General features: G+C 32.7%; 1 protein-coding gene across 1 annotated transcript; it reads right to left on the minus strand.

Moving 5' to 3' along the window:
• Positions 1 to 6,171: 6,171 nt before the first annotated feature.
• LOC143610987 (uncharacterized) lies at positions 6,172 to 9,804 on the minus strand. The gene is made up of 4 exons (XM_077085320.1): positions 9,613 to 9,804; positions 9,431 to 9,513; positions 9,031 to 9,233; positions 6,172 to 6,284 (listed from the first exon to the last, which is right to left on the minus strand). The coding sequence occupies exons 1-4, from the start codon at positions 9,738 to 9,740 to the stop codon at positions 6,183 to 6,185; spliced, it is 516 nt and encodes a 171-aa protein (XP_076941435.1). The 5' UTR covers positions 9,741 to 9,804; the 3' UTR covers positions 6,172 to 6,182.
• Positions 9,805 to 13,204: the final 3,400 nt, after the last annotated feature.

Below are 13,204 nucleotides of genomic sequence, written 5' to 3' on the forward strand. Positions count from 1 at the left end.
TAAATGCATGTTTTTTTTTAACGTGTAGTGTTTGAAGCTTCTCGTAATCATTGATTATTATTTAAATTAATTAAATAAAAAATAAATGAAGAGGTATGATTGATCGTTTAAGTTTTAACCAACCCTTTTGCCCTTTCTCCTGTTAAACCCTTTTGCGCTTTCTCCATGACGCCGTCTTTAGAAACACGGCCAGGCCTAAAAAGGGGGAAAGCACCCCATGTGCACGTTTAGAACTTGAATCTACAATTAAGAGCATTCCCAACTCATTCCCTAAAATTATGTGAGGAGAGTTTGTAAATTATAGGGTGTGGTTGTGAGTGTAAATTATAGGGTGGAGAGAAAAAAATTAGTGATTTTTTGTAAATTTGGGGAAAATATAGTGATTTTTTTGTAAAGTATATGATGGAGAGATAAAACTGTAATGAAAAGGGTATAAAAAATATTATTTAATTGAACAGGAGAGAGAAATGCAGTGTTTTTTAGTGTAATTATATAATATTTATGGATATAGGGATAGAAAACGGGATGAGAATGATCTCATTTCCTACCTCTAAACAAAAAATTACACTAAAAATCACTACATTTTCTCTCTCCATTTCAATTAAATAATACTTTTTATACCTTTTGTCATTACCTTTTCTCTTTCCTTCACACACAACCACTTTCAAAATATATTAAAAAATTATAAGGGATGAACAATAACTTTTCAAATATACAGAAAAATCACTACTTTCTCTAAAATATAAAAACTCTTCACTCACAACACCTTGAATCACTCTCTAAATTATAAAAGCATCCCTTACAGAAAATAAAGGGTTGGATGAAAATGCTTTAATGGCCACAATTTTGATAAAAAATAATTCAAAACATACGTTTCGAACTTTTGATAAAAAATAATTTAAAACACACATTTCGAACTTGCTTGAATACCGAAAAGCCATATATTTCAACAACTAGCTAAACTAATGTCACACCCCAAAATCATTTAGTAGCGGAAGACTTAATTATCTTAATTTGGGCGGTGATAGATGCTGTTCAGCCAATCATATTTAATTATAATGAATCATAAGTTGGACTTTATTAAATATCAGAGTTTTACACGTGTCAGACATGCACGGTTCTATTTTAAATTACAAGTCCAACTATCATTCATTCAAACGCACGACACCATTTTCCTGAATCCTTCACAAAGAATCCATTTTCTTCATTTACCTGAAAAGTATGTTAAAATAATTTTGTCAACACGAATGTTGGTGAGTTTCTTAATTAAAACCGGGATGTAACGGTTCTCAACTTTACATCCATTTATTCGTCATTCTTATTAATGACAATTTTCCATTATTCACCATTCTTTTCAATGGGAATTTAATTTCCAACCCTTTTCAAACATAGCAATATATTTCTTAAACAAAACGTGTTAGTTGTAAATGAGTAAAGAGTACAACACATGTATGACTATCAATATGATAAACCTGATGCATACCAAAATCAAAATATTCCCACCTTTTCAACCAGAGCGACTGGAAGAGTGGGGGGCGTCGCCCCGATAGATCTACCAATATTTTTAGACCCTTTCTCTCTAGGTTAACGGTTTTTCCTTTCATAATGACTCATCCCATTTAACACAATTTGTAAAATATATAGCCCTATATTTACATACTTTTCCCCCAAAAACGTTTATAAATCATTAAAACAAGGGATTTACGAGAAGACTCACATTTGCCTCAATTCAAATAAACTCAGGTGTGATAATGTGCCAATCACCGTCAAGATCTTATTAGCATTCATCTAAATAATAACCGGATTCCTATGTTTAATACCAATTATATTAACACATAAACGTAGATACAAATATAATATTATCCCAACTTATTTATTTATCCTCACGTTTCTTATTTATGATAATTCTAATAATTAAATTACAAACTTTTATTGTTTACGAAAAATCGTATTTGAATCTAACGTTTCGAAATATCTAATAAATATATTGGAACAACATAATTTCAATTAATCGATGTAAAATTAATATATGTTTTCGAAACTTAACTTGGACGTTATTTAATAAAACGTATATATTTATTTTAAAATATAACATTCTTTTATCAACATATTATCTGTCATAGAGACACGTGCTTGAATTCTGACAAATATATTACATACTACTATTTTTACAAAACATAATATAATCGTTATTATTATTTATAGCGAAACGCGTTATATTAATATACTTAATAAATTTTTTTTCATATTTTATATAAAAGTTTACATTTTCTAAAAGTATATTTATTTATTTTTATATTAATGGTGGTCACTATCTGGATAAACTATTTCAGTCCAAATATCGTGCATACACACACACACGCACACGATATCGTCCAAGTCTGTATTGTACAATTTTTAGCACAAGTGGTCATTACTTTATGTTAATTATTCACTTTTATACTATATTTTTAACGCTCATTCGTAAACTTACTATAGTTAAAATAATCATCTGCCATATTTTAACAGTCCCAACTATACGTGGTAACACTGTTTAAACCAATCTATCCAAAATCTAACTTTATCAAACTTTTAAGAGATAAAAGTTTACCCTCTCGCGTGCGGTTCACGTCTAAAAATCTACTCATAGCCGACATGCAACGCGATCCGGATATACCAGCGGGTTCGTTTTTGCCTCACAAACATTTCTCCGGTCTCGGATTGTCCATACGACAACTCAAAACCTACATGCAAACCATTTTAAAGAACCATTTTCGTTCTAAAATCTAACCAGTAAATTACGCAGCCTATAACTCACCATCCAGAAATCTGATCGTCGATCCCTTTGGTGGAATCAAATATTTAGGTGTTAGTAAAGGTCACCGAAAATTTCAGCTCGATCCGACGGCCAGATCTCCGGGAATCTGCATTTCTTTATAGCTATGTTTTCAAATCCGAACCTGGAAAATGTTGCGAAAATGGCTATCAAAACCATACTTAAACAACTTCAAATCTTATCTTTACTGATTCAAAATGGTTATATATGGGTTAGGAACCCTCGGTAAAGAAATAAGGATGTTCAAACGGTTGAATCTCGCGTACGAGGCCGCTATTTGAGAACATGCAAATCGAAAGAATTCTGTCCAGATTTTAAAAGATGCTTTTAATGAACATAAGCTCAAAATCAAGACAATCAGAGCTTACCATCGCGTTCGGGACGTCGAAAAATGGTTCCATAGTGAAAACGGGCTTCGACCGCCTTCGGCCGTCACCGGACCGCCACCGGACCGCCGCCGCTGCCAGAAAGCTTTGCAGCTCTCTGGTCCCTCTCTCTAAAATTTTATAAAATGAGAGAATGAGAGGATGGACGGCTATATATATAGCCGGTTTTATCTCCGTGGTCTCCGTTCGTGTATCGGTCTCTTGCTCCAGCGAACTCGCTATTTTAAGTGACGTTATATTTTCCATGTATCTTTCGTCAAAATATTTATTTCGTTCCCGACTTAAATTTGTCTCGTAAACTTATTATTTCCGTAATAAGTTATTATCGATCGCTTCCCGATGTCGGTGTCGGTTCCGTGTTACTCCAAACTTAATAAAACTAGTTTAGTTGTTTTTCCCAAAAACAACCCATCCAAACTTATGGTGTCTATTCGATTTATCTTATCCAAATAATAATTATCGAATATAATAAGTATATATTTTATTATCTTCTCAATACGTGTGATATTACGACCGTTGTTGAAACACTAATTTACGTGTTCTCGCTTCGTTATAACTTGGAATTGAGTCACGTTTTCGCCGGAGTTCTTGGTTTTCAATCCTTTACATTATTCAAATGGATTCAACCATGGACATATTATCGAATGTCGGGTTGAATATTTACACGCTTAACCGAAAACGTCCGTGTCATCTTAACTTATCACTAAAATTTCTTTATTTTGTCTGACTCCTTGCGCGTTTTAAAATATATATATTCCCTTCATTCTTAGCATAAAATACTATATTTAACTTAAGGGTCTTAATTCTCACTTAACCCAGTCTAAACATGTCTTAATCTCGTTTATGAAATATGATAATACTTTTTATTTTGCCGGGTATCACAACTAAGTTGACACGTAAAGAATCATATTTGAAGTGTAGAAATAACTCAGGAGTGTTTAAATTGGAATATCCAGAAACTTCAAATGGTGGATTTCAATACTTGAATCCAAAATTTTTGATGTCTGAATATCTGGATTCAGATTTGAATATTAAATATTAAAAGAAAGATGTGCTCTTGACCAAATAGTGCGCCCCTAAGTATAATGTGAAACAGTGTGCTTTGTTTGCACTTAGGCTGAGGGGTGTGGAGCGCGAGAGGGGGCGCGTGAGCCCATCCGCTCGCGCCCCGGGGCGCGAGCACCACACCACCGAGGCGCGAGAGGGGCGCGAGCGCGGAAATCCAGGCAGGCGCAAGGGGTCTCGCGGCTGGGAATACGCGTGAGGGAGCCTGGGAATGCGTAAATAGAGCCGTTGGGCTCTTTATGTTTATTAAAAAAAAAAAATTTTTTTCTCTATATAAACCAATATCAACCCAATATCACATACCACACCCAAAATCACATAAAATACTTACCACAACCTCAAAAAAAACCCAAAATCACCCCATCTTCCAAACCTTTTTTTAAAAACATGGCTGGAAATTGGTACCCAAACCTAGATTCAGATTACAGTTACGACGATTTATGGGAAGGGACGCCAGGGGGAAAAAACCGGCTGAGGGGGAAGCCAGGGGGAAAAAACCGTCTGAGGGGGAAGCCGTAAACATCACCGATCTTGTTGAATCCCTCAATAAATTCAACAAAACCATGGAGGTGGTCTCTAATGACAAAAAGGAAAAAAAAAGAATGAGAGATTTGGACTTCCTTACAAGAGACTTCAGTAACCTAAATCCGGTCGACCAAATGCTGATGGAAAAACAAAAGGAACGTATCCGGAAGAGGTTGATCGAAGAAGACCAAGCCGAAGAATAAGAATAATGTTTTTTTTAGTACTTTAAATTTTTTTTTAGATATTAATGTGTTTTTTTAATTAATGTGTGTTTTTTTAAATAATTTATGAGTTTTTTTAATAATACGTTTTTTTAATACATTTATAAAAAAATAAAAAAAAAAACCGCTCGCGCCCCCTCTCGCGCCCCTCCACACCAGGGCCCGGGGCGCGAGAACCACAACCAACACCCATCTTATCAAGTTTCTCTCTCTGCCACACGTCACAATATTATTGGCTGGAGCCCCCACTCGCGCCCCCTCTCGCGCCCCCCCACACCCCTCAGCCTTAGCTCACATATTTATCTGACATAATGGTAACATCATAAATTTCCGTTTGCTCTTTTGTCTCACTTTAGTAGTCTACCAGGATAGTGGCCCGCATTACACATGAATGGAAATTATTTAAAAAACATATATATATGTAGATATCATAAGAATTTTTTATCTTATTTTCTGCAAAATCACAAAATATAAGAAAAATATGTGTAAATGGTGTGAATGAGAAACTATATAAATATACAAATCATTGAGGTGCTAAAATAATAATCATACTAAAAAAGGCACAAAATCATTTATAAATAATTGATTGTAGTCAAAATTGGTTTTTAAATCATTTGAAAGCAAATAGCTAATTATGATTCTAGAAAACATTAATTAGGGAGGTTATGATTCTAGAAAATATTAATTAGTGAATTATGTGACAATTCTATAGATGGAAACCGAATGACTTGGAAGCCTATGTGGGCATGCTAGTTGAAGGCCATGTGGATAGCTTGTGTTGCTTTAATAGTATAGTAAGATTATTAACTATATATATGTATTAATCGATGTATATTTTTATGTTATAAATTCACTTGTAAAGAAATAATTGTATATTCTACTAAGTTTACAAGAAGCCAAATGATGAAACAAAATAAGAAATAGAAGACAAATCAAATTTCTAGGATTATTCAAACGAAATTCTTATTCATTTATACTAACAATTTAATTTTCTCTCACCCCTTAATTTTATGCTAAAACTTTTTCTTCGTGATACATTTGGACGCTAATAGTTAATTGACATCACTTAAAAAGTCACAAGACTCGACATGCTTTACATAAAATAATGTAGAAAAAAAGTCTTCTTATCACCGGCTGATAGACATTTTTTACACAAGTGTTCATATTCTATTAATGTTTCTTTGCCTTTTCCTTGGTTTCTTTAGCAACTGCCTTAGCTTCCTCTAATACGGGTTCCATTATTTCCTCTATTCTGTCTTCCATTTCTTGAACCTGAAATTCCAGAATAATACAGCTTATAAATGCACGTTTAAATCGATCAATTCTTACAAATGTTTTAGATGGTGGAAGTATAATAGTGGAAAGATAAATCAATTATTTATTGGAAGCTAAAAGTTGGGAAACTAAGACTAAACAATTTTTTACAAGCGTTCTTTATATCGTGTAATGTAATATTAATTTTTAAAATACGATGTTTATTTTATTTTATTTTATTTTATCACATTTTCAAAATTTTAAATAAAGAGTTTTCATTCTATAGAAGCATGTCAATATTATACATATATTATCAAAATAATATAATAAAACATATAGGGTTTGTTTGATAGTTGAAAGCTGAATAAATGTTCATGGCCAAAAGCATCTCTAATGGTACTCACATGGCACCATCTGGATTTACAAATAGAAGTTACGTAGTACTTCTTCTATTTGAGTGGTATCATTTTAACATCATTAGTTTGTGAACAAGAACAAACAGTTCAAAATATGCCCCACTCACATTTGTGTAGATTAAATTAAGGAAAAAATATGTAATGAGATGATACTTTAAAACAAGAACAAGTAATTACTGGAGTATAAATATATATAGGTTCTTGTAAGACGGTTTATAATTTGATATGGCATACTGAGTTGACGGTTTGAAACAAAAATGAATGTATTGCATTAGTGATGCTATGATGGCAGTTTTCTGTTATATATATATATATATATATATATATATATATGGTTAGTTTAGAATAAAAACCCACTTGAGTTGTGAAAACTCTAGAAATTCATTCTCAACCACATGTTTTTAATTAAAGATTAAATCTTATGGTTCATAATCAAAGTTAATAAAAAAATATAAAAGTTAATTCACATTTTCTCTTTCCTGAAAACATATATAAAAATTAGTAAAAAATGTAAAAAACTAGCAAAACATTTTTTTTATGTTTTCGATGTTTTGTATTAAATGTAACAACATATATTACATGCAACAACAAAAAAAAACGATGTTACATAGGGTTTCTACGAATTTTCACAACTCAAGTGAGTTTTCATTCTATATTTTGCTTACATATATATATAGAGAATCAGGATCATGTGAGAACTTTTTAGGAATTGAGAACTATAAGAACCATTTTGGACCACAAAAAAACCCAACAATAAAAAAAAATCATAAAACAAAAAGAACACAAAAATAAAAAAACTAAAAAAACCAAAGTTCTTATTTATCATCCCGGTTTCTTAAAAAAACGTAAAAAAAAATTCTCGGTTTAGCTAAATTATACATATATGTATAATATGTACATATATGTACACACAAGTTTTTTTTCCTAGACACATATGTATAATTTAAGGTAAATGATAATGTATATATGTGTACATTATGTAACTAGAGATTAAATGAAAGTATACATATGTGTACAGGTATAATACGAATTAAAAAGAAAAAAAATCAGTTTTTTTATTATACATATATGTATAATATGTACACACATGTTTTTTCATATACACATATGTATAATTTAAGGTAAATGATAATGTATATATGTGTACATTACGTAACTAGATTTAATGAAAGTATACATATGTGTATAGGTATAATACGAATTAAAAAGAAAAAAAAATCGGTTTTTTTTAATGATATTGAAATGAAATATAAGAATTTTGGTTTTTTTTACCTTTTTAAAATTTTTGTTTATTTTTGTTTTATAATTTTTTAAATATTTTTTTAGAAGTTTTTTTTAGTGGTCCAAAATGGTTCTTAAAGTTCTCAATTTGTAAATGATTCTCTTAGAATCCAAAATGGATTTTTGTTTACTATAGACGCATATTTGAATGTAAATAGAAAATAAAGAAAAAAAAACACAAAAGTGAAGTGCTTCCTTTCGTTAAAATCTAGAAACTCATTAAGAAGATATCAACATGACGATAAAAGTTAAAATGATTTTTATACATTTCCGCGACTTGATGTGTGAGACAGACGTGTTAAAAAGAAATTATATTACTTTTACGAAACTTTTAATCTAAGACGAAACCAACAGAGTGTTATGGGTCATTTTCAACCATGCTTAACATCAATAAGCAGACAACTAATCCATTATAATACCACTTTGTATTTACATGATACTAAATAATACAACCTTATATTGAATATACTTATTTAATTGTGAATAATTAAGATATTAATATTTATTACTAATCACAATCTTCAGATAAAAGTTCTATCTAATCAAAGACTATTTCTCTATGAATAAGGACCATTATTTGTTCCCCTTAAATTCAATGTGCACGTTAGCTTTCAAATTTGAATAAGCCATGTTGGACATCTAGTTAAAAGTACATATTTTCCTTTTATGTTATAAAGCAACCTATCAAAACTTGATAGAACTTTTATTAAAATTGGTAATCGCTTTTAGGAAGCACATGTCTCCTAAATAATTAGGTAATTAATAGCTCTTTTTTTTCGGTAACCCATCATTTTATAATTTATTTATTTTTTTCAAGTATATTAAATTTATGCAAAAATATGTTGTTTTAAAACTAATAGTATGCTAATAATCCACCTATACATAACCTATTGAAGATAATTAATCAAAGTAGTGAGAGGGGAAAATTAGTGAGGCACTTATATAACTAATAACTATCTTATCTTATGTGTATTATGGTGCATTAGTCGGTTCGATCCTCTAGTTATTATATTCTTGTTTTTTTATTTAAGGAAATAGAGAGGTAGAGAGATGAATATAAACCAAACCTTGTCTATGAAATCTCCGGCGGTCTGAGCATCCTTTTCGACTCTTTCAGCCACATGTTCGATAAAATCCAGTGTCTTTTTGACTTCGCTACCTTCCGGAAGCTGATCTCCGATTTCTTCCACCACCTTGTCCACCTTATCCGCCACCGCTTCCACCATGTCCGTTATATGCTCCGCCGTGTCCATTATCTGGTCAACTCTCTCTGTACGTAACAACAAAACTCAATATTTAAATATAATCTTAATTTATATCAAGTTTAATGCTCGTCCTGGGTTGGTGGCCAGTAGAAGAGACAAAGCCTCTTAAACATTAAAGGACTAAAAATATCCTGAGTTTCCATTCAAAAATAGTAAGTTTAATCATCATAAAAACATAAGTTAAAAGATTTTAAACACTTACGCATGATTAACTTAATTGGACCACCTTTGGTAGTAAATGCCGGTACGACAAATGTCATCAATATTCCAATAACCCAATTTTTCCTACAAAAAATATAAACTTACTATTAAAAAAACAAACTTTAAAGATTACTGAACTAATACTAATACATAATACATTAATTAAAACATAAGAGCTAGTACCAAGATCCGGACGATGGAGATGGTTTTCCGGCGGGTTCGGTGTTGGCATAAACGATCATAGAGTTGCATTTGATGCCGGAAGTTGTGAAAGGAGTCACGGTGTATTTTTTGACCGGAAAACTTGACATGGGATTGAATGCAAGATTGACATGAGATCTATGAATAAGGGTTTCATGCAAATTTAATTTAACAACTGAAGAATTTTGAGAAGCCAAAACAGTTGTGATCGACATATGTTTAATGATCTCGTGAACTTTTTAAGGTACTTCACTTTTGGATTACTGTGAGGATAGTATAGAAACCATTAAATATATGAATACGGAGACAAGAGTGTACTCATTTTTTGATCATTAAAATTATACGCTATTATTTATTAAAACAATAATGGATGGCAACTGGAATCACGTGTTTTTTATACAAAATAATTAGGGTTTTCAGGAGGGTTTTGACAATTTTACCCTTGAGGGAGGTGGTTAGTTAGGGAAATAAGAAGAGCAATGGTATTCAGCTAGGGAGTGAATTGTCCAGTTGATTTGGTTAGGCTAATCATATTGTCAACAGTACTATGTACCTACTCCCTTTATGTTGGTCTTTTAAGAAGAATTATAATATATTGTAATAAGTTATATTCCAAATGTACCCTCCACTTGCACGTTTTATTAATGGGAAAATTCTTAAAATCACCCGTCTACAAAACAAGATTTCAAATTTATCTCTTCAAATTCAAGTTTTCAGTTTTGTCTCATAGTTATCTCATCGTCGTCGACATGTTGGCGGGGAAGAGGAAAAGGCACGACGCGTTAATAAAAAGCATGTAACGCACGACAAGTTATGCGTAACGCATCGTCGACCCTCGTTAGCACCGGAAACGCATCGTCGACCCTACGTTAGCACCGGAAACTCATCGTCGACCCTACGTTAGCACCGGAAACGCATTCAATCCTATGTTTTGTCAACAAGTCACCGGCCATGAGATCCGGTAAGCCGTCGCTGGCGATGTGAACACGGGCATCAGGTATGGCAGCCCGGCGTTGACGTCGTGAACAAAGAACATGTATAACAAATCGTCTGCGATGAAATGGCCTCGATAACACATCGTGGACGACCTATTCCGGCCACGTGTCGTTCTCCGGTTCGTTTAGTAACTCGTCGTCAGTATTCCCTAACATGTCGACGACGATGAGATAACTATGAGACAAATTTGGAATCTTGAATTTAAAGGGACAAATTTAAAATCATATTTTGTATATAAGTTATTTTGGAGATTTTCTCTTTATTTAAGCTGTTGAATGATTTATGTATCACATAAGTTGCAATTTGCCTGAACTTATTGGTTTATTAATTAGTAAATATGTGTGGCTTTGTGACATTTTCGATAACGGGTTCTTGGTTTACAAAATGATAATATTACAATATAGTTTACAAGATATTATAACAGGTGATATAGTTTACCATTAAAAATCGGTCTTAAAAACTAGATTTATGACATAAATCACAAAGTTGACTAGATATGCACCGCATGCATATATATTTTTTAAGTTCTCTTACAAAGTCGTTCACAACTAAAAAAAGCTAATTAGTTATGAAACCGTTAGCGAAAAGAATATTTTTTTTACTTAGTGCTAAATTGTTCTTTTTTCTTTTAACTTTGGACATAAAGAGTTACGTGCATCTGCAATTAATATAAGTACTAACTATTCGTTTGGGTTGTGAGAGCCTCGGAATGAATCAAATTGTGTCCATAACTAAGTTAAGATAAATGAGATATTGGTGTTTTAAACCCTCTAAAAAAGTTTCAAAAAAAAAATCATAACTCAAAATATAAATCGAAATAATAAATGTAAAAAACAAAAATGTTTCTTACGTTGTCCCCGTTCAAAAAAAAAAAAAAGATTCGAAACCCGTTTCGACTTCCAGCCCAAACCCGTAGACCCGAGAAATGAGCCAAAACCGAAACGGAAAACCAAAACTAAACCAAACGGAAAGCCGAAACCGAACTAATCGAAACCAAAAAATCGATCAAAACGAAACTAAAAAATTAAAACCGAACAGAAATGAAACTGAAAAAACCGACCAAAACGAAACAAAAAACCGAAAACGAATCCAAAATCGAACAAAAAGAAACACAAGAAACCGAAACCTAACCCGTCCAGTGCAAACCTCATGTCGGCTTGAATCCTGATCCGAGCCAAAACCTAAAACAAACTCGCTCCAATCCAAAACCCATTTCGACCCGAACCTTTCACTTTCCCTTAAGACACCAACCCACATCGACCCATTTCTTTAAATTTGTCAACCCATTTTTATCCGAAAATAATGTGGAATTTCAAGTGACCCATTTAGTTAAAATCTATTACCCAAATCAACCTGTATAATGTTTAAAACAACCCAAATTAACCCATTAAAATGGTTTGGGTCAAGATTGTCACCCCTAAATTATTTATCAAAATGAGAATAAGATTAATAAAATAGTGAATATATATATATATATATATATATCGGGTCACTTCTTAGTTGCCTCGTTTAAAAGACTTCTCTTCCCACAGGACGGGGTACGGGTAATCATTTTATTTTGAAAGGGAACAGCTGGATCCCTCTCAAATGTAACATCATTTGATGGAGGACGTAGAGATGGATCGTATGCCGACGCTTATGACTCTGGTAAACGAATTAAACATCTGAGTAGGATCACAAACTTGCAGGCTATGTGGAGATGCTCCGAAGACTACTTATCGCCTACTTCCTATTACATCGCAATCATGATGTGGCAAAATATTAGTATAGATGGTACAAAATTTCGCTTTTTTGGTTAGAGATCTTCTGGAATTACACAAGACAATTATAAAGATAAGCCATAAAGAAAATGACTTGGTGGTGTATTTGGCAGCCAGATTCAAAACTCAATTCTCAAATAAAGATGTCAAGGTGGAGAAACCTTTTTAAAACATCAAGTCTTTCGGGTTTTTATGGATTACAAATAGATCAAAATACAATTCGTTGCTAAAAAAGGATTGGTGTTAATTCAACTTAATTATAATCATCTATACATCTCTTTTCGTGGTCTTTACTCTCTTTTTGGAGTGTCTTACCTCTCTAGTGTTTCGTTTATAAATTTTGCTTTTTAAAAAATAAATAAATAAAATACCATATTAGCTAAGATACGGAATTACATATGTAGTTAATGAAGGTTATGACATTTCATATACTTTCTTTTGGACGACATATATTACTCATGCTATAATTTCTTAACAAATCTAAACAACTCCTTACCAAGATTTGAACTGTAACCTCCTTTCTAAGAGGTAAGCGTCTCTATTAAGGAGCTAGCCTTAAATCGCCCGAAGCATCGGACCAATGATCACCCATGACTTCTGTGTACCACTAGTGCCACAAAGGCTTTGGGTGGTCTTATTGGCGCATACCAAGGTGGGGTCTTCGACTGGGGTGAAGTCGTAACAAGGTAGCCGTAGGGGAACCTGTGGCTGGATTGAATCATTCGCGATGGAAATTCCCTTTAAGGTGCTTACTTCCACTAGTGGCGGGCGGGCGAAGGGTCCAAAGGACACGTAGCCGGGGGCGAGTCAGAAAATCC

Source organism: Bidens hawaiensis, unplaced genomic scaffold (genome assembly GCF_021521415.1).
Source record: "Bidens hawaiensis isolate Kalapana, Puna unplaced genomic scaffold, B.hawaiensis_p1.1 tig00028811_1, whole genome shotgun sequence".
In the NCBI taxonomy this organism is placed as follows: domain Eukaryota; kingdom Viridiplantae; phylum Streptophyta; class Magnoliopsida; order Asterales; family Asteraceae; genus Bidens; species Bidens hawaiensis.